Raw genomic sequence first — 22,377 nt, 5'->3', positions numbered from 1 at the left:
GCGTGTGTATGGGAGAGCGTGTCTGGATAAATGTGCATATTGATGTTTTGGTTGTTTTATTGTGTGTATGCGTGCATGCATGTGGGTTAACTTGTTTTTGGAAATTTTGACTAATTTTGACTAATTTTATCAAGGTTTAGAACGGAACTATACAATAATTACTACATATGGAATCAAAGGTAGATCTACATAGGAACAAAGGAACTCCCATTTTTTGCTCCCAAACAACACAGCGTATGTTATAGCGAAAATATCTGTATCCGGCATGCTCGTTGAAGATGGGCGACATTTTAAAGAAAAGAATGTTATTTTGCCAACAAATGAACCACACAGCGCAAATAAAAGATTAAAAGGTTAAAAGGTTTTGCATGATTAATTTGGAAATACAGTTCTTCTCTATAAGAAGTGCAACGGATAACATAGAATAGAACCGTAGATATCAACTGGAATACAGTGATAATGATAATGGTATTGATGTTACATGTGTTGACTTCAGCATGTAAGTAGTGAAATTTGCATGGAGACCTAGGATAAACATATAGAATGACAACTTTTCGGCTGTTAGTATTCGCAAGGGCTTCAAAGGCGTGTTTTCGCATATAAAAACTTCTCAAGAGCGCTAACACTTTATCATATTCTCTCAGGGATAGATTCTATGACTGTTAGACTGGATGGCGAAAGACTTTCCACATTCCTGCCACACTGAAAAGGTGTATCTCCTGTATGAATGCGTTCATGTACTGTCTCCGGTTCAGTGACAATGCAGTGCACCAAAAAGTGTGGATATGTAGGCTCTATGACTCGATGTAGACGATCCAGTCACTGAAGTAGGATCTGAGTGTTGTGCAGCCCTAGATCTGTGAACACTGGTCTTGGAAATGCCAATCAGGAATGTGCCTCACCGAATCGAATTTGAGGACTGTAGACGAGATTCTCTGTCACGGTTCGCGTGAGACTGGAAGCCGGGCTTTCCGCGTCCGCAGGAGCGCCTCCACCCTACAAGGATCAAGGCACAGATGGAGCTCCTAAAGCGGTGGGAGGTGAGTAGATCAGCTCACGAGCAAGTGGTTAAAGACCGAAAATCCCATTCACTGCATCCATGTTTTCCTACCTAACATTGCAGTAAAAGACACGAGATATATTTGGATTAAGCACAGACGCCGCCCCATGACTCCAAGTATAGTAAATAACAGTGTCTTCGCAGTGAATGAGATACACCCAATCATACAGAAGGGAAGATCAGTTCCTCGTGGAAACTATCATAGCCCGTCTTTTTTGTGTCGCACGAGCTCACATTTATTTCGAGTATAGCAATGGAAAAAGTCTAGTTCCATGCTACAAGGATATTGTAATGCCCATTTTTGGTTACACTATGATTGCACTGTAATGATCATGAAACTCATGCTCGTGCGAGAAACCCTGAGTTGCGACGACCTGGCTTTGTCCCGCTAAGGTAGGCATAACAAATACTCTCTGTCTCGGTTGTTTTTAGCATATTCAGCACACTGGCGGTGCATCCTAATTGTGACTATAGTAATCAGCTTGTCAACCTAACACTGGTCTGATGCAGTGGAGTTAGATATATTTACGTAACAAGACATCAAACAGAGCATCACAGGACAAAAGAAAGGGCCCTGGTGGTGACACTCAATAATTATTATTGTCTTCAGAGCTCCCCCCCTTTGCACAGTGTTCTCAAAAGGATGAAGACTATATTTGTTGGGCCTCACCGCTATATATATCTCTTGGGAAGCTTGTGGGTAACAGTGAGGGCTGCGAACCACCAGTCTGTGCGAAATCACAGGAAGCAAGAGTTCCGAAGTCAGAAGAAAAAGGTGAACGGTGGCTACTTTGATGAACACTACCCTATAGCGTGGCGTTAGTCCATTTCTTGATACAACATTCATGCTCAAGAACATGTGAGAAAAGAAAGGAATTTGCAGGTCATAATCTGGTTTCTCAGGTTTGAGTTCTTATATTGACAGTCAAATTTCCCGTTCACACATTTTCATCCAACAAATGGACAGTTAGATAGTATTAGAAGATGTCGACGAGTTGTGACAAGGAGTAGAAAGCTACTACTCAATATTACACATGAGACCAAGTGTACATATATGCGTAACATTTTAGCATCATGTGCGAACTTAAAAACAGCACATCGCCACTATAAGCGAAAAGATCCATGTTAGGCATTCGTGCTCCAGAAGCAGGATATCCGATATAAAACAGGACTGATTTATCAAAAATGAACCATACAGGAACGTTGAGCGCAATTGCGTTTTTAACTAATGCATGGAAAATATGGAAACACGTTTCTTCTGTGTGAGAAATGCAATGGAAAACAAGGAAAGAAACAGCGGATATCAACTCAAATAGATTCAAAAATGATAATGCTTGTAGTTCTACATAATGTGGACGTTATCATAGAATACCGTAAGCAGTGAACTTCTGATGGATATCACATTGGGCTGTAAAAGACATTTACGCCACTTGGGATTCAGAACGGACCTATCAATAAAATTTTCCATGATCTTGGGAACAAGTCGCCCTCTGTTTAGGTTGTTTGTATTTGCATGGTCTTCCATCTGGTTTTCGCATCGAAGGACCTTTCACGATCTCTTACACTTGATCACTATCTCTCATCGATGGATTCTTTCATGACCTGTTAGGCCGGATTTCCGGGTGAAAGACTTTCCACATTCCTTACACGAAAATGGTTTCTTTCCAGTATGGATTCGTTGATGATTTGCGAGAGTTGACATTGCGCGGAATGCTTTGCCACATACGTCACAGTTGTACGGTTTCTAACCAGTATGGATGCGTTGATGCGCTGTGAGATTTGGTTTTGTCTTGAATGACTTATCACACAAGTTACACTTGTATGGTCTCTCTCCAGTATGGATGCGTTGATGCCGACTGAGATGTGATTTCGTCTTGAGTGACTTCTCGCACGATTTACACTTATATGGTCTCTCTCCAGTATGGGTACGTTCATGAACTCTAAGATGGGTATTACGGCGAAACATTCGATCACAGGAACGACACCTGAACGGCTTCTCCCCGGTATGGATACGTTCATGAACATGTAGGCCGTGTTTGTCACCGAATGGCTTTGCGCAGTACTTGCACGGAAACGCTTTGCCTACTGAGTGAAGTCGTGCATGATGGGTAAGATTATGTTGCGTAGTGAACATTTTGTCACACACTGTACACTTGAACGATTTCTCTTCTGGATGTGTAAATTCATGAGAACTTAGGCAAGACGGAGTAGAAACAGATTGATCGAAATGCTTACATTTATATGGCTTTTCTCCTGGATGTGAATGTTCGCGATCATGCCTATCGGGCTGGCGATCCAGTGACCTTTCGGTTTCTTCGCAGAGTGTTTCGTCTGGGTAGGGAAGGTCAAATTGATGTCGACAAATTGATTCAGAAACAAGTTCAGAGGTGTCATGAGTGTTGATTTTTTCACGGTCGTGATGATCGGAATCTGCGGGTAGGCTAGCCACTGAAGAAGACACTGGAAAATGTCCGAAGTTGTGTACAAGCTCTACGTGAACATTCATGTCGGCAGATTTGCTGTGGTTCTCGCCATATTCAGTGTGAAACGCTACTTCCTCGAAGTCGGTGTACAGATCTGAAATGGGTTCGGGATAGCAGTTAACACTTGGTGGACTTTTACCTTGCAAAATTTGATCCTTGTCCATTGCCGATGTCAAGGAATCCAAACATGGGTTTCCCATAGTTGTGGTTGAAGCATCACTGGTCTTTATATCCTTGTTTCTCTGTATTTCTGATCGAGTGTCCCTGAAGTTATCTTCCACCATGTCCATGAGACCATGATCTTGAAGAATCCCGGAGCAAGATGCTCGTGCTTTCCAAGGGTTGCATGTGGTGCTTTGAAGAAATTGACGGGAAGAGGAGACTTCTGATATGGCTACTTCATTACCACTATTGGGATATGCGTGGTGAAGGGCTGGATAACGAGTACTATAAGATGGTGCAGTTGGCGGTGGAGAACACGCGGTTGACCTTCTGCTTGTCCATATCACTAATGGCGGCAGAGGTGAGAGTGCATCAGAGTCGTTGCTCTCCTCCGAAGTCCAGTCACAGTCGTCCATGATTCACCTACTTCGAACAATTCTCACAACCGTAATTCTCCTTCCTAGCACTGCAAGGTATCCTGATTAAAACAACAAATAAAATGGAAGTACAAGTAGCAAGAAGTCAGTTCAAATAGGAAGACAACACTCCCTAGTTGTAGTCAATAGTTTTGTAAATAGTAAACAGCTGGTGTTTCTCTTTAGTAATTGGAAGAACAATGTGCAAAGTTTGCACATCAACACAGTTCACATCTATTTCTGGCACTGAAATTATACTTTACGCAATATTATAATCTTGTGAAATCACGCGCATACACTCAATCACATACAAAGGATAATAGGAAAGCTGACAGCTTTTCTAAAATACAAAAACCCACCCCACACCCATCTCTCTTATGTAGTCTTCACCTCCAATTCTGACTTGGAATCACACAATTTGAAACATGTGTGTCATGCTGAATAGGAAAGGGATAGGATGAGGCGATGGTGCGAGTACCGGTATAGGCCGATTAGGGACAAGTATGTGGGGAGATAAGGTATTAAGAGATGAGGTGTGAAGAGATGAGGTTTGAAGAGATGAGGTATGAAGAGATGAGGTATGAAGAGATGAGGTATGAAGATATGAGGTATGAATAGATGAGGTGTGAAGAGATGAGGTGTGAAGAGATGAGGTATGAAGAGATGAGGTGTGAAGAGATGAGGTATGAACAGATGAGGTATGAAGAGATTAGGTTTGAAGATATGAGGTGTGAAGAGATGAGGTATGAAGAGATGTGATACTATGAGATGTAGAGTTGTGAAAGTGTAGTTGGCGGCTTTACGCCCCTTACGTCATAGAACAGCATTAGTGTCTAGAGTTGGTGGACAAGCCGTTGATTATTCACTCTCATTGTAATATCAAAAAAGTATTCTTTCTAGACCAAAGAGTGGTATATTTGATAACATTTAATAACGATAGAAATATTTACGATACTTCTCCAGACGTTTCGTTTCGTTTCTTTATCCACTGACGATGTTGTTCAGAACAATGAAACGTCTGGAGAAGTATCGTAAATATTTCTAGCGTTATTAAATGTTATCAAATATACCACTCTTTGGTCTAGAAAGAATACTTTTTTGATATTAGTGTCTAGACTAGACTTCACCATTTCCAGCCACTGGCTATGCAGCTTTGAACGTAAGAAGTCAACTGTGTATCTACACTTGTTATCTCGTCCTGACTGTCTTGGTGTGTATGATGACTCTCATTTTTCTGTACTGTGTCGTGCGGGTTATGTCCAACAGTTGAAAGTCCTTGAGACAGTTTGTATACGTATTCATAAGTTTGTTTTGTGTAAGCAGAAAGAACAAGTTGTTGCACTGAGGTTGTATTCGTAGGTTGACACTTCGTTCAGTGCCTTCTCACCTTTAGTTGCGTAATCGTGTTACCATTAAGCGTATCCTCTAGTGATTTTATTGCACTTGTATCATGATGTTATTTCTAACACCTTTTTCTTTTGTTATTATTCATTGAGATTCGGGTGGGCAGACAATGATTAATTTATGAGAAGAAAAAAGGACCAAAGCGCTGCAGGTTACGCTATAATTATCCACTAACCACACCAGTTACTTTACAGTCAGCTCCTCACCTTCCCCCTCCTTACGTTATTTCTATAGCTTAGATCCTTCCAAACTGGAAGGCTATTGGAGTGCGCATCCAAGATGTGCTAGAGCAGGTTGCCAGTTAGGTGTAGACTGTCAGTACCGTTGGTCAGTGTCGTGCAATGGTTATGCATGAGCTGATTGTAAAGTAACTGGTGGTGCTAGAGAATAATGATAGCGTCACTTGTAGCTCTTTGGTCCTTTTTATCTTCTTATAAACGAGAGAGCTTGGAAACTCAGGGCCCTACGCTATGCTTTTTTGCCTTGATGACCTAGACAAAAAAAGCATAGGGATGTTATAAATTCTTATAAGTTTCTACTTTTTGTTTGAGACATAACCTGGGATTCGAACCCGCACTATCGCCCTGCATGCATCCCCCGATACTCTTCGCATACATACTAATTCTTCCAAGTTGCTTCACGTTATGGTCTTGTATTTGAAAGCCTATTTGAATATGCATTGTGGCCAACCGTCTTTGAATGTACGGTACGGTACGGGATAGGTACGGGACAGGTAGGGGACAGGTACGGGACCCACAAATAATTGTGATACAGATTGTAAACCATTCGAGGAAGAAGAGAAAGCCATTAAAAAAAAAAAAAAAAAAGTTATTGTACAATACCAGACGGCTATTATTAAGTCATGTACCAATTGTAGTACATGACGTAGTAGTCACGCACCTACATGTACATAATACTTTGCAGGATAATATTTAAGAGAGCATGTCTGAGAATACCAAAGTATGTGTGCAAGTGGATCTCTCTGATTTCGCTCAAAATTGGCAGGTGGGTTCCCTTTGGGGTGTGGATTGATTGTGCAAAGCCCTTGAAAGGGTTTCTGAAGGGAACCTTGAAATTTGCATACCCCTCAAAAATGGCCGAACTGATATCACATTATATATGGGTCTAGAAACGCCAGCATCCCAGAAGACGAGGTCCATCACCCCCTGACGCCACAAATGATCGTCTTGAAAATAGCCAATTTACAAGCGCTGGCAAAACAGCCAGCTACGTCCTCAGTTGGCCAGAACTATACACCGGCAGATAGTAGAACACCTCTTCTAGCGCTGAGGACATTTCCCCCACCTTCCTTTTGGGGTTTTCTTGAAATAAACTTTTTTGAATTTTTCCACTCGACCATGCTGAAATACGGCCTGCGCAGGAAAGCTCGCCACTCCGCGACGTCTCCTCAGCAATTTCTACTCCAACACTACTCCCAAGGCCGCAGAACAAAGTGTAGTGTTGACTCTGACAAGGAAAAGCAGCGGTGATCACTTGCCACTCCAAACGACAAGCTTCTCCTTGCGCCACCAATAATTTTTTGTGCGATTGTTGATGCAAAAGTGACAAGGCCTGAACGCAATTTTAGAATTTTTTTGCAAGATGCACTGTGAGATCGCGTGCTCTGTGACGTAGGATGACGCTTCCTGCATCACGATACGCGGCCATCGATCGCGAATGTGCCTGGAACGCTACTCGGAACAGACCATGATGGCAGAGGTAAGATGAGCTTCATTTCCTGCTTGAACTGCTGAGAACCCCCAAAAACTGTCCTAGGAGTGTTGGAATGGCAGCAGGCCGTTGAAATATACCCCGTACAGCATGGAGAGTTTTACACCTCATCTCTTCATACCTCATCTCTTCATACCTCATCTCTTTATACCTCATCCCTTCACACCTCATCTCTTCACACCTCATCTCTTCATACCTCATCTCTTCATACCTCATCTCTTCATGCCTCGTGTCCTCACACCTCATATCTTCATGCCTCATCTCCCCACATACTTGTCCCTAGTCGGCCTAGACTCACACCATCGCCTCATCCTATCCCTTTCCTCATCGGCATGACATAATTATATGTTTCAAATTGTGTGATTCCAAATCAAAATTGGGTGTGAAGACTTCATAAGAAAGATGGGCGTGTGTTGGGTTTTGTATTTTAGAAAAGCGATCCTGTCAGCTTTTCTAATATCCTTTGTATGTGATTGAGTGTATGCGCGTGATTTCACAAGATTATAATATTGTGGAAAGTATAATTTCAGTGCCAGAAATAGATGTGAACTGTGTTGATGTGCAGATTCTGCGCATTGTTCTTCCAATTACTAAAGTCAAACACTAGCTGTTTACTAATTACAAAACTATAGAATACAACTAGGGAGTATTGTCTTCCTATTTGACCTGACTTCTTGTTACTTCCAAGCATTTTATTTGTTTTTTTTATTAGAAAACCTTGCCGTGCTAGGAAGAAGAATTACGGTTGTGAGAATTGTTCGAAGTAGGTAAATCATGGACGACTGTGACTGGACTTCGGAGGAGAGTGACGACTCTGATGCACTCTCACCCCTGCAGCCATTAGTGATATGGACAAGCAGAAGGTCAACCGCGTGTCCTCCACCGCCAACTGCATCATCTCACCACGTACGTGTATACCCCAATAGTGGTAATCAAGAACCCACATCAGAATTCTCCTCTTTCCAGTTTTCTCTTCAGAATACCGCATTCAACCCTTGGAAATCACGAACATCTTGCGCCGGTGTTCTTCAAGATCATGTACCCAAGGACACAGTGACAGATAAAATCAGGGACCCTCGACCAGAAATCCAGAGGAACAAGGATACAAAGACCAGTGATGCTTCAAATACAGCTGTCGAAAACGCATGTTTGGATTCCTTGACATCGGCAATGGACAAGGATCAAATTTCGCAAGGTAACAGTACCCCAACCGTTAACTGCTATCGCGAACCCGTTTCAGATCAGTACACAGGCTACGAGGAAGTAGCGTTTCACAATGAATATGGCAAGAACTACAGCAAATCTGCTGGTATGAACGTTCACGCAAGGCTTGTACACAACTTCGGCCATTTTCCAGTGTCTTCTCCAGTGGCTAGCTTACCCGCGGATTCCGATCATTACGATCTTGAAAAGATCAACACTCATCACAACTCTGAGCTGTGTTCTGAGATAGTTTGTCAACTTCAATCTGACTTTCCGGAACCAGAAGATACACTCTGCGAAGAAACCGAAAAGTCACTTGATCGCCAGCCCGATAGGCTTGATCGCGAACATTCACATCCTGGAGAAAAGCAATATAGATGTAAGCATTGCGATAAATCTGTTTCTACTCCGTCTTGCCTAAGTTCTCATCAATCTAGACATCCAGAAGAGAAATCGTTCAAGTGCAAAGAGTGTGACAAAATGTTCAGCACGCAACATAATCTTACTCGACATGCACGACTTCACTCAGGAGGCAAAGCGTTTCCGTGCAAGTACTGCGCAAAGCCATTCGGTGACAAACACGGCCTACATGTTCATGAACGTATCCATACCGGGGAGAAGCCGTTCAGGTGTGGTTACTGTGATGAAATGTTTCGCCGTAATATCGATCTTAAAGTTCATGAACGTAGCCATACAGGAGAGAGACCATACAAGTGTAAATCGTGCGAGAAGTCATTCACGACGAAATCGAAGCTCACCGTGCATCGACGCACCCATACTGGAGAGAGACCACACAATTGTAAATCATGCGAGAAGTCATTCACGACGAAATCAAAGCTCACCGTGCATCGACGCATCCATACTGGAGAAAGACCACACAAGTGTAAATCATGCGAGAAGTCATTCACGACGAAATCAGATCTCACCCGGCATCGACGCATCCATACTGGAGAGAGACCATACAAGTGTATCTGGTGTGACAAGTCATTCAAGAGGAAATCACATCTCACAGCGCATCAACGCATCCATACTGGAGAGAAACTATACAAGTGAAAAGTATGTGGCATGGCATTTCGGGAAATGTCAACTCTCAAATATCATCAACGAATCCATACTTGAGAGTAACCATTTTCGCGTAAGGAATGTGGAAAGTCTTTCACTAAGAAATCCAGCCTAACACGTCATGAGAGGATCCATCCTGGAGAGAACCTGATCAAGTACAAGTGATCGTGACTAGCCTTTCAATGCGAAAAACAACATGGAAGACCATGGAAATACAAAACACCGAAAACAGAAGTATCGTTTTCAAGATTATGGGAAATGCTTTTTAACCTATCAAAGAGCGTTTAAAACATTATTCCTTGTTTACGCTTCAAACTCTCTAACTCGTTTTCTTATAGGCATTTTTTGGTAACTGTTCAGTTATAGTTATTGCTCTGTGTGCACCGTCTTATCCTGAAATTTCTTCAAACACATGTACTAGGATTCTGTTTGCGCTTTTCATGTATCGTTCAACGTAATACATATTGCTTGGAATATGCAATTTTTTCCTCGTACTTTCCGGTTGTCGTCTTCTTTTTTTCTTGCATTATCGTTGCCTACCATCCACCCTTGGTGGTGTGCTAGTAATTTCCTTCTGGTCATATTCAGTCAACGAGTTAGGAGAATGTGCAGAATGGAGTTGGACGTGTGTAGAATTGCGACCTACGCTAAGCGCTGAAATCTTCGTAGTGCGTTCAATCGGTTTCGTAAACTGTACTTTTTATTATTGTAATTTTTTATTATAATATTATCGCGATAATTGATGGAATATATGGTAGTTTAGTAGGTGTTTTGCGGTGATGTTTTGACCTGACATGCGAGCCGATAATAATTTCTTAGATATGTTCATTTCTTTCTCTACTTTCGTTGTGTTTGCATGTGTGTGTGCGCTTGTCCGTTTGTGTGTATGGTTGAAGCTGTGAATGTCGGTTTATTGTTCCATTGTAGGCGGATACTATGACGTCTTTCAAAGTAGAGATGCTGTTAGCTCATCGTAGAGCTGCCATGCTAATGGATGTAATATAGCTTAAGGCAGAGCCGCAGAAAATGGCCAGATAACACCAGCTGTGAGAGTGTTTGCTCAAAGTAGAGATGCTAATAGCTAAACGTAGAGCTGCTGTAAGCTCAAATTAGAGCTGCTGTTAGCTCAACGTAGATCTGCTGTTAGCTCGTCGTAAAGCTGAAATGCTAATGGATGTAATATAGCTCAAGGCAGAGCCGCGGGAAATGGCTAGATAACACCAGTTGTGAAAGTGGACCCGATCAGTTCCTACCATTATTATCATGATGGTCTGAATACGTTGGATAGGGAGGGATGGGGGGAAAAGAAACACTGCAGAAGGACGATCTGTTGTCTGGAAGAACACAACAGGGCAAGCAAGATTTTTTCTTTTCAGCAAAACGAGTTGGGTGCCATCATTTTGTGATTATGCAGCAAAACATAGCGCATGACGGCAGTCTTGAAAGCAGTATAGAGCCATGCAGTGCAGCGTGTGAGCTAGTTCGGACGAGTACTAGCACAGCTAGTACCCCAAATTTGGTGTCGATGGGATCTTTCCAAGACGATACTGTGTCCTAACTGCCTTTTTTGACAAATGTAGAGGTGAATCCGACAATCGCTTATGCCCAGATATGCCCTACAACTCAGCACTCTACCACTAGTGGTCACCCGAGCAGTGACCATTCAATGTTTTCCGCAGACTTAAAAACTCACGTCTCCTGTGAATCCACACAAGCTGGTGGGATACAAGGAAGGTACAAGACGTTCAAAAAATTAACGTACATGACGGTTCCTGTTTTAATTGTGCTTTTTGTACATAGTGTGGAACTCACAATATTTATTTCACTTATATCTTTCTTAAAACACTTAGCTCCACCAACATTGTCAACAGGTATATTGTGACGAGTTAACAAGAGCACCACATCTATGCTTAGAACGGGGCGTACTTTAATCGATTGCGTAACAAATGCCCCGTACCACCTAGACCATATCACAGGAGACCATATAAACCATGCATCTGTTCATAGCAGACACTTTGTGTTCTTCGATTCTAACAACAAAGTGTCTCAGATTGCACCACCTTTTGTCACGTGTTGCAGACTCCACACGAAGCTTGGCTGATCCCATGTCAAGCGTTAATTTGAAGAACAATAATGAAATAGAGATAGTGTGCGTGTGTTTGTGTGTGTGGAGGGGTGTGTGTGTGTGTGTGTGTTTGTGTGTGTGTGTGTTTGTGTGTGTGTGTGTGTGTTTGTTTGTGTGGGGGGGGTGGTTGTTTGTGTGAGTGTGCATGTGTGTGTTTCCGGGGGTGAGCGCATGATGTGAAAAGATCATAATGTGTCACTTAAATGTAAGGTTGGACTCGGATGAAGAAGCAAGGATAAATTTAAAGAAAAGAAAAAAGACCAAGGAACTACTAGTTACGCTATAATGTCGGTCAACGTCGGTCAACGTCGGTCAACGTCGGTAAACGTCGGTAAACGTCGGTAAACGTCGGTAAACGTCGGTAAACGTCGGTAAACGTCGGTAAACGTCGGTAAACGTCGGTCAACGTCGGTAAATGTCGTGCGAATTTATCGCATGAGCTGATTGTTAAGACATTGGTCGTGTTAGTGATAATTATAGAGCAGGTCGTAGGTAAAAGTTAGTGGCTAGAAATAGACGTGACAAATTATCAAAGTGTTCATGTACATATTTGGGAAACACAGCTGCTACTGTTTGCAGTGCTAATATCCTAGCACAAGTTGTTTCTGCTCTATGGATTATTGCTATTGAATTCGGATACTTTGCCCTACATGGCAAGATAATTGCGTTTGGAAGAATTCTTGAAGTAAGTGGATCATGGATGATTGTGACTCGACTTCGGATGGAAGTGCCGACTCTGATGCACTCTCACCACTTCCACCATTAGTGATATGGACCAGCAGAAGGTCAACTGGGTATCCCCCACAGCGAAATATACCATTTTACGGTACGACTTACACAGCTCATCACCACGAAAACCCCAATAGCGGTAACCCAGAGACGATCTCAGAAGGCTCCTTTGCGAATTACGCACTTCAGCATTCCTCATTCACCTCTTGGAACACACCAACATCTTCCTCCAGAGTGCTCCAAGATCACCCTTGGCTGGACACTGCAGCAGACAACTACAGGCCACCTCACCCAGAGTTCCAGAGAAACAAGGATACACGCGCTAATGATCCTTCAACAGCAACTGACGATAACCCATGCTCTAATCCAATGACATCAGCAATGAACAATGGCCAAACATCGCAAGACAACAGTTACCAAACTGCTAACCATCCCGTTTCTGTTTCAGATCACTACACAGGCCACGCACACGTTGTGGATGAGTCGGAAGATGGCGATTACTCGGGCAAATCTGCCGACCTGGACGTTCATAATATCGAACATGTTGCAGTGGATCTTAGGATGGCTAACTTACAGCACAACAATCGGCATATCTCCGAGTCTAGTTCTGAGGCAGATTTTCAACTTCAAACTGACTTTCCTCAACCCGAAACTTCGTTTTGCAAGGAAACTGGGCCATCGCTTGATCGCTAGAATGATATGCTTGATCGCAGACATTCAGGTCCCGTAGAAAAGCCGCATAAATGTAAGTTTTGCGATTATATCTTTTTCTACTCAATCCAGTCTAACATTTCATGAACGTACGCACCGAGAAGAGAAACCTTTTAAGTGTAAAGTGTGCGATAAAATCTTCGATTGGCGATCTCTTCTTGTCCGTCATGTTCGAGTTCACTCAGGAGACAAACCCTTCACGTGCAAGTTCTGCGCTAAATTATTCAGTGATAAATCCAATCATACTGCTCATGAACGGTACCATACCGGGGAGAAGCGGTTTACCTGTGATCACTGTGATCGAGGTTTTCACTCCCGTTCCCAACTTAGAATTCATCTACGCATCCACACTGGACACAGACAATTCAAGTGTAAAGAATGTGGCAAAGAATTCACACAACGATCAAATCTCACAAATCATCAACGCATCCATACTGGAGAGAAACCCTTCAAGTGTACCGTTTGTGACAAAGCGTTTAGGACTGCATCGAATCTTTCAGATCATAAACGCATCCATACTGCATGGAAACCCTTCAAATGTAAGGGTTGTGGCGAATCATTCAGGACTGCTGCACAACTTGCAGGTCATCAACGCATCCATACTGGAGAGAAACCATTCCAGTGTCAAATATGTAACAAGGCATTCAGACAAACATCACATCTCACACGTCATGAACGCATCCATTCTGGCACGACGCCATTTTCGTGTAAAGTATGTGGAAAGTCTTTCTCTCGGAAATCCAATCTAACGGCACACGAAGGAATCCATCCCTGAGAGAAACTTATCAGCGACTGTGACAAGTCTTTCAATGGTACAAAACAACACCTGGAAGACCATGCAAACTACTAACACCGTTAAACAAAACACTACTTTCCCAGATTATGGAAAATAATCATTAAAAGTGCGTTTTGAAATGCAAGTAGCCCAATCTGAGCTCCATGCAAAATTCACTCCTTACATGCTGACTTCCATATTTGAAACAACACAAACATTATTATTATCATTGTTTTAGAGTGTATAATTATATTGTACAGTTTCTAGCCATGTTACTCAATGCACTTCGTACACGTATTTCCATATCTACCATTCACAACAACAAAAAACAGATGAGCTGATCATGTGGCTCGTGGTTTATAAAATCTGTACTTTTTCGCGCATCTTTATTCTTCTGCACGAATGCTGGGTATGGATCCTTTCCCTAGAAGAGACGCAGTGCTGTTTTAAGTTCCCTAATGATGCTTAATATGTGAGATAGTTTATTCCTGTATGTAGATGTCTACCACTGGTCTCATTTGTATAGACCCGGCCAAGTCCCCGTCAAAACTTCTAAAATCTTCTAAAAAAGATTATCTCAATGTTCATTTGCTCGAGGGAAATGTGGAAAGGGGAAATGACTGTGACCACCAGGACTCCAACCTGATACAATCGATTATGCCCAGCCATGCTCTACCACTAATCACTCTACCACTACTAGTCATCCAAGCAGCGACTGCTCAACATTTCCCTCAGACTTACATGTAGCAACTCTCGCTCCCTATGAATGCACAAAATCTAGTGGGGTTCACGGAACGTACATGACGTTTAGGATTTGAATGTGGTGTTTTTACATCGTGCGAAACTCAGGATATTCATGATACAAGAGCACGACGACGAAGGTTGACCCTTCGTTCAGTGGCTTCTCAACTTTGGTTACGTAATCTTTTTACCTTTTTGCATTTCCTTTTGTGGTTGTATTTTACATTTTACATGTACCATGATATTATGTGGCATTTCTAATACATCAGGATATGCATTCCGCTTATATCAGATTCTTTCTTAAAATTTTATCTCCACCTAAATTGTCAACAGTAATAACGTGTCGAGGTAGCAAGAAGACCATACCAATGCTTAGAACTGGGCATAGTGTAATAGATCATACATAACATAGAATCAGCACTACCTATATTATCATAATACTCGAATATTACAACAAAGTGTCTGCTATGAATAGACGCATGGTTTATTATCTTCTCCTGTGATAAATGATAATATAGGTAAACAGTTTCTTAAAATTTAGCTCCACCGAAATTGTCAACAGTTATAACGTGTCGAGGTAGCAAGAGGACCACGCCAATGCTTAGAACTGGGCACAGTGTACTAGATCATACATAACATATAATCAGCACTGCCTATATTATCATAATACTCATAAAAAGGACACACTTCAGGCTCATTACCAACATCTTGAAAGTTTTTGTCCTCACAGGTATACCATCAAGCCTTCTCGTCAGGTGAAATACAGGCAAGGGAAAGGAACAGGAAAGGTGGATTAAATACAGTAAAAAGGTGGTAAAACAGCGCAAAAAAAGAAGATAGCTAAAGAAAATTGCAATGATGACACAAAGATGCAAGTGCGAGAAAACTCAATAAGCGTGACATGTAGTGCGACAACAAGAGACAACAACTGGACATACATGTAACTAAAGAGGTTTTCACGACCTACTTAACAGCCTAAGTATTTCGTCTGACGAGAAGCCTTTAAAGTATACTTGTGAAGACAAAAGCTTTCAAGATGTTTGTAATGAGCCTGAAGTGTGTCCTTTTATGAGTATTATCGCATTTGTGTCTCAGAGGAAACTGTTTACCTATATTATCATTTATCACAGGAGAAGATAATAAACCATGCATCTATTCATAGCAGACACTTTGTTGTAATATTCTAACAGCAAAGTGTCTTTGATTGCATCAACTCTTGTCAGGTGTTGCAGAGTCAGCATGAAGCTTGGGTGATCCCATGTCTCGCGCTAAGGTGAAGATAAATATGGAAATAGATAGATTGTGCATGTGTGTTTGCGTTTGTGTCGGGGTGTGAGTGTGTATATGTGTGTGCAAACTAATAATAATACTACATGTAATAATAATATAGCTACAAAGACAACTAATTGCACAGTAAGCATTTCATTATGTCGATATGTATGTGTAAAATGTTGTACGATTATCGCAAGGCACACAACGAAAGGGAAAGCGAGGTTTTGTTCAGAACTGTTTTCTTGTTACAATCATCAGTGAACCTACGGAACAATGGAATGGAGACTACTTGAAACTAATCTTGTTTGGACAGATAAAAGTGAAAGAAGTGGAAAAAGAGCGAAACAAAAAGGTGATAATCGTACAACGTTTTACACATACATGTCGGCATATATGAAATGTTTACGGTGCAATTAGTTGTCTTTGTAGCTATATTAAAACTCCTGTCTCCGAAACACTTGTTCACTAATAATACTACAAAAAAATGTATTGGCTACGGATGCACCTGCGAATAGGCCTTGACAGATTATGCTAATATTCTCGTGAAATTATGCTTTTCGCATTGCTGAAAAATTTGCAGGATTATGTTATTTTTAAGCTAAAAGTTACCATATTATGCCACATTATGCTCACAAATGCTGCTTTTGCATAAATGGTTCTGGTTTTTGTAGAGGGCGTTGTACTGTAGTAGCAAAAGTTCAACGGGGTCAACGCACCGTCCGACCTAGCTACGACCGTCACTGAATGTAGTGGACTGGACATGTTATCAAGGGAGCCGTAAACCTACGACTTCCTGGTGCATCTACTTGTACTTGTACTTGTAGAACATGTACAACTGTATGGAATTTGATGCGAACAGGCGGATTATTCCAATTTTTTGCGATTCGTATGCAATTTGCCTCGAATTATGCGATTATTCGATTTTGGTAGGAGTTATGCGAACAATTATGCTAGCATAATCTGTCAAGGCCTACCTGCGAATTAGGACATGTGTCAAAAAGTATTGAACGTTTTCGTTCCCTTCTTCTCAAAATACTACAGGGAATGATGAAAATATGCTAAGAGAATACAGCTATCACTAAAGGAATTTCCGAGATACATCACTCCAATAATTTGTAGAAGTGACAAGGGAAAAAATAGATGTGAATAGTCAAGAAAACAGCATGCATGATCCAATCAGTGACAAAAACGTAGTGACAAGAAAAAGAGAGAAAATATCAAGAGATTATGGGATCTATTTCGCATCTTCACGACGAACAGTGCCAAACAACTGCAAAGACAACACATTCTCCTTCGGAACACAAAGCTCAGGTCCTAACTAACATATGTACAAAGCTTCCAACATGGCAAGAACATATTCCCTCTTTTTATTACCACTACGTTTTGGTCGTTGGCCTTGAAATGAAAATGTAATTTCTGATCAGTAGTTGTAACCCTCATGCTGAACAGAAATTATGCCAACCCAAATGGGTTGGCATAATTTCTCCCCGGTCAGATTGTTCCGATCGGAAAGGGTGGTGGAAGGTGTTTACATCTAGATACGTTCAAGCAGCATGCATGCCAGATATCTTTAACTAGTGGTGTTTGTACATAGTGGACAAATCAATATATTCATTGGGTTGAAATCATCTGAGGAAAATCGGTTGCTCCCCACAACAGAGCTCGCGCTTTCCGCCGACTGACTTGATACCTGGCTAAAGAGTGGTGATATTTTGCAGGCTAGCTTGATTCGAAGTTTCGGTTGACTTCTTGTGTGCTCTTGGTGGCAATCATGAGTATATAAAATCAAGTCAGTAGGCGAATAGAGCAAGCCCCGGTGTGAGGAACAAAAACTTTCCATATGAAGTAATCGCCGAAGTTGCTAACAGTTATCGCCTGTTGGTATCTTCGTTACTTCTGTCTTCACCACAACTTGCTTCACCAACTATAGCAAGGCCAATAACACGGGAAATACATTAGCTGTAGTTTTAATTGTCATGTTTTTTGTGCGCACGCAACACACTCTTTTGTCTTTTCATTGCGTGAACAACTGTAACATGATAAAAGAACAATGATAACGTTATTCAATGCATATCAGTGCCGAAAGCGGAGGTTAATGTTGAAGATCATGACATTGTCACATCTTGTAAACCCTTCCTATAATATCTCCCTCTACGCTAAAAAACCTCCATAAAACTGTGTCTCAATTCATATATATTTTTAGCAACAAAGACTCTCTGTTGCACTTTCTCAAGTCTGGTGCGTGCCATGCATGTTTCACATTTTTCGATTCCAAATGAGGTGTGAAGGTGAAGACGAAATTTGAGAGATAGTTCATGGTGGGGAATTTTGTATGTGTCTGTAAGTGTGTGTATGTCTGCGCGCGTTACATGACAAGAATTACTTCGAAGTATACACATTGTGTCAGGTAAAGGGACAGTGCTAGAAATAGATGTGAACTGTATTAACGTGAGGACTTGGCACACTGTACATCTACTTACTAAGGGGAACACCAGCTGCTACTAATTACAAAACTATTGGCTACCACCAGGAAGAGTTGTCTTCCTATTTGAATTGTTGATATTGAATTCGAATACCTTGCCGAATTTGGAAGGAGATTTAATTTGAAAAGGTGGTGAAAATTGGTCAAGGAAGTGAATCATGGACGATAGTGACTGCACTTCGGAGGGGTGTGCCGACTATGATGCACAATCACCATCGCCACCATTAGTGATATGGACAAGCAGAAGGGCAGTTCCACCGCCAGCTACATTACCTTACAATGCACCTTACACAGCTTTATTCCCCGCAAACCACGATAGTGGTGAACAAATAGCGACCGCACAGGTCTCCTATAGTTCTATTCAGGGTTCCTCATTCAGTTCTTGGAACACACAAACGTCTTCCTTCGGTGTACTTCAAAATTATCGGCTGAAGAGCGTTGCTGACAACGTCATGGACCCCCGACCCGAAATCCAGAGGGCAAAAGATACAAAGCCCAGTGAAGCTCCAACCACAGCTGTCTTAAACCCATGTTTGGATCCCATGACATTGGCAATGGACGACGATCACTGTACGCGAGACAACAGTAAAGCAACTGTAAACTATTCCGTTCCCGTTTCAGATCACTACACAGGCAGTGGGAACGCAACGTTAAACTCGGAGTATAGCAATTTCTCAAGCAATGCTGGCAATGTTAACGTTAACGGAGGCCGCAGAGTACATATTGCCGGATATGTGCCAGTGTCTTCCCAAGTGGCTAGCTTACCTGAGGATCCCAAGAATCACAATCGTGAAAGGATCAACAATCATCACACCTCAGAGCCGTTTTCTGAGGCAGTTTGTCAACTTCAAACTTACCATCGTCAACCAGAAACGTCACTCTGCGAGGAAACCGGGAAGTCACCTGATCGCCGGCATGATCCGCTAGATCGTGGACATTCACATCCTGGAGAAAAAACGTATAAACGTAAGCATTGCGATAAATTCTTATCTACTCAGTCTTGCGTAACATCTCATGAATGTCCACATCCTGAAGAGAAATCGCTCGATTGTAACTTGTGTAATAAAACGTTCAATAAGCTACCTCATCTTACACGTCATGGACGAGTTCACTCTGTTGAGAAACCATTTCCGTGCAAATACTGCGCCAAGCCGTTCGGTGACAAATCCGCTCTAAATGTTCATGAACGTATCCATACCGGAGAGAAGCCGTTCAGGTGTGGTTACTGTGATCAAATGTTTCGCCGTAATACCCATCTTAGAGTTCATGAACGTAGCCATACTGGAGAGAGACCATACAAGTGTAAATCGTGCGAGAAGTCATTCACGACGAAATCAAAGCTCACCCGGCATAGACGCATCCATACTGGAGAGAGACCATACGAGTGTAAATCATGCGACAAGTCATTCAAGACGAAATCAAATCTCACCGTGCATCAACGCATCCATACTGGAGAGAGACTCAGACCACACAAGTGTAACTTGTGCGACAAGTCATTCACGACGAAATCAAATCTCACGGTGCATCAACGCATCCATACTGGAGAGAAACCATACAAGTGTAAAGTATGTGGCAAAGACTTCCGAGCAACGTCAACTCTCGCAAATCATCAACGAATCCACACTCTTGAGAGAACCTGATCAAGTGTCAGCTATGGTGACAAGTCTTTCAATGTGAAAAACAACATGGAAGACCATGCAAATACAAACACCGTAAAACAGAAAGATTGTTTTCAAGATTGTTGAAAGTGCTACTCATAGGCCCGTTTCCAACCGCAAGTAGAATAAAATCAATGTCGTTTAAAGCCCGATCCGTTATCCATGCAAAGGTCTCTACTTACATGCTAACTTCAACATAATTATGTAACGTGCAAACCATTATCATTGCCATTATACTCCGAGTGATATCCACTATTTCATTTCTTGTTTTCCATTGCACTTCTTACAGAAAAGGAACGTGTTTCCATACTTACCTTGCCACTCAATTGCGCTAAACTTTACTGTGTGTTTTTTGGGATAAATCAGTCATGCTATATAACCGAAACCTACTGCTGGAGCACGCATGCCTGGTACGGATCTTTTCGCTGGAAGAGGCACTCTACTTTTTTCATTTTCGGATATGACGCTAAAAATTTGTTCATGTATGTACTCTTTGTCCCATGTGTCATACTGTATAGTAACGATCTACTTGTACTACTTATCAAAACTCTTCAAATACTATCGCACTGTCGTTGTTGGGTGAAAATGCGTAAACGGGAAATTTGACCGTCAATACCAGAACTCAAACCAGGGACCCTTGCGTATGGCCAGCGATTCTCTTTTTTGATAGCTGAGAACGTAAAACGTATCTTACTCCACTGCATCAGACCAGTGTGAGGTTGATAGGTTGCCTACTAGAGTCACAGTTAGGATGCACCGCCAGTGCTGGATGTGCCAAATGCCAAATGCAATAGAGAAGATGGTTATTGTGATGCTTATCATAGCGGAATAAGCATCTCGCTCTAGAATGAGTTTCATGATCATTAGTGTCCAAATTATGGTAATCTATAATGGGCATTATCACTCTCTTAGTATTGACTCCCATTGATTTTCGCTATACCTAAGCAGTCAAATATTCCTGCATATTTCACTCCTGAGGGCTATACTGACTGCTTATATTTGACTGCTTAGGGGTTGCGCAGTGGAACGGTGCCTAGTGCAGCATTGTCACTGCATGAGTAGGTGGTGGTGCAACGGTTGTACAATCATAAAACCGGTATTCATGAGGTTATCGTTCTGAAATTTGAAGTACGGACTGTTTGCCGTGATAAATCTAATATTGACTTCGTACTTGGTCAGTCTCGGCTTCGCATCGGTCTTTTACTCGCCTTTTATTTCCTATATTGACCTCACTCAGTCAATATTAGATACGTATAATAAACTTGTGGCAAGGAACTAGATTTTTTCCATTGCTAAACTTGGTATAAATTAGTGTTGAAACGATCTCACCGGATACTCGTTAGTTCGCTCGCCAGAAACTCGGCTCGTTTGTGCGGCCAGCTCGTTTGCCCTAACGAACACCGTACACCGTACTCCGTACACATGGCAGTACATGTCGACCGGGACGGGGAGTAGTAAAATATTTTACGACTCCCTGGTCGATCGAGAGTCCAGTCCCGCGCAAAGTGAAAATCACTCGCAGTTACAGGTGACTGCATGCCTGCACGACACTTGAGTTGTTTCAGTTGTCGTTGCAGCTTTGGTGGACTCTACTGATGTCTTGTTCCGCATCTGCTGACCTGTCGCAGGATATGCTTCGGTCACCTCTCCATTCGAGTGAAAGTTACGCTCAGTCGTTTGGAAGTTTTCTCCCGCGATGCAGCGAAGACCAGGGCTACTTGCAATCTTTGCAAAACGGTCTATTCTTACAAAGACTAATCGACGACGGCGCTGAAAAGACATCTCGACACCAAACAGCAGTCCGAAGTGAAGCAGCAGCAACCCCAAATGCCGCCGGCGGTGATAATTTGAACCAGCTGAAAAAAATCGAACTCAGAAAAAAAATATTCAAAAAAATAATCATATTTGCCACATCAATGAAACTCGTTAGCTCGCTCGATAGCTTGCTCGTTAGTGGAACTGATCGCTCGTTTGTTATAGATACGCTCGTTTCAACACTAGTATAAATGTGAGCTATTACAACACAAGAAATACAGGATATGATATATTTTCCACGAGGAGCTGACCTTCCCTTCTGTATGATTGGGTGCATTTCATTCCCTGCGAGGACACTTTTATTGACTATAATTGGACTCATAGCTGTGCGATAGGAATACATTTCGTTACTTTAACTGCAATGTAAGGTAAAAGAGAATCTCTTCAACAGTCCTTAAAATTGATTCGGTGAGACACATTCCTGACTGGCATTTCCAAGACCATTGCTCACAGATCTAGGGCTGCACAACACGCAGATCCTACTTCAGTGACTGGATCGTCTACACAGAGTCATAGTGCCTACTCCTCCACACCTTTCAGTGCACTGA

At 42.0% G+C, this 22,377-nt stretch overlaps 2 protein-coding genes across 2 annotated transcripts; one reads left to right on the top strand and one right to left on the bottom strand.

Annotated features, from left to right (window-relative positions):
- Nucleotides 1-1,920: 1,920 nt before the first annotated feature.
- Nucleotides 1,921-4,255, bottom strand: LOC135826206 (zinc finger protein 235-like). Its single transcript, XM_065338836.1, is given in 1 exon segment — nt 1,921-4,255. A coding segment is annotated over 1 exon segment (1,482 nt). The 5' UTR covers nt 4,122-4,255; the 3' UTR covers nt 1,921-2,639.
- A 3,658-nt stretch (nt 4,256-7,913) lies between these two features.
- LOC135826806 (zinc finger protein 761-like) lies at nt 7,914-20,466 on the top strand. Its single transcript, XM_065339410.1, has 3 exons — nt 7,914-9,508; nt 12,609-12,924; nt 18,791-20,466. The coding sequence occupies exons 1-3, from the start codon at nt 8,031-8,033 to the stop codon at nt 19,994-19,996; spliced, it is 3,000 nt and encodes a 999-aa protein (XP_065195482.1). The 5' UTR covers nt 7,914-8,030; the 3' UTR covers nt 19,997-20,466.
- Nucleotides 20,467-22,377: the final 1,911 nt, after the last annotated feature.

This window comes from Sycon ciliatum, chromosome 10 (genome assembly GCF_964019385.1).
Source record: "Sycon ciliatum chromosome 10, ocSycCili1.1, whole genome shotgun sequence".
In the NCBI taxonomy this organism is placed as follows: domain Eukaryota; kingdom Metazoa; phylum Porifera; class Calcarea; order Leucosolenida; family Sycettidae; genus Sycon; species Sycon ciliatum.
The sequence above is the reverse complement of the archived record's forward strand: the minus strand, read 5'-3'. Positions and strand labels throughout refer to the sequence as shown.

Excerpts from the sequence above, each read along its gene's own strand:
- LOC135826806 (XM_065339410.1), top strand. The coding sequence starts at position 8,031 with ATGGACGACTGTGACTGGACTTCGGAGGAGAGTGACGACTCTGATGCA. Across the intron at positions 9,509-12,608 it reads ACTGGAGAGAAACTATACAA|AGTGCTCCAAGATCACCCTT; the intron begins GTGAAAAGTATG and ends ATCTTCCTCCAG. Across the intron at positions 12,925-18,790 it reads ATAATATCGAACATGTTGCA|AGCGTTGCTGACAACGTCAT; the intron begins GTGGATCTTAGG and ends TATCGGCTGAAG.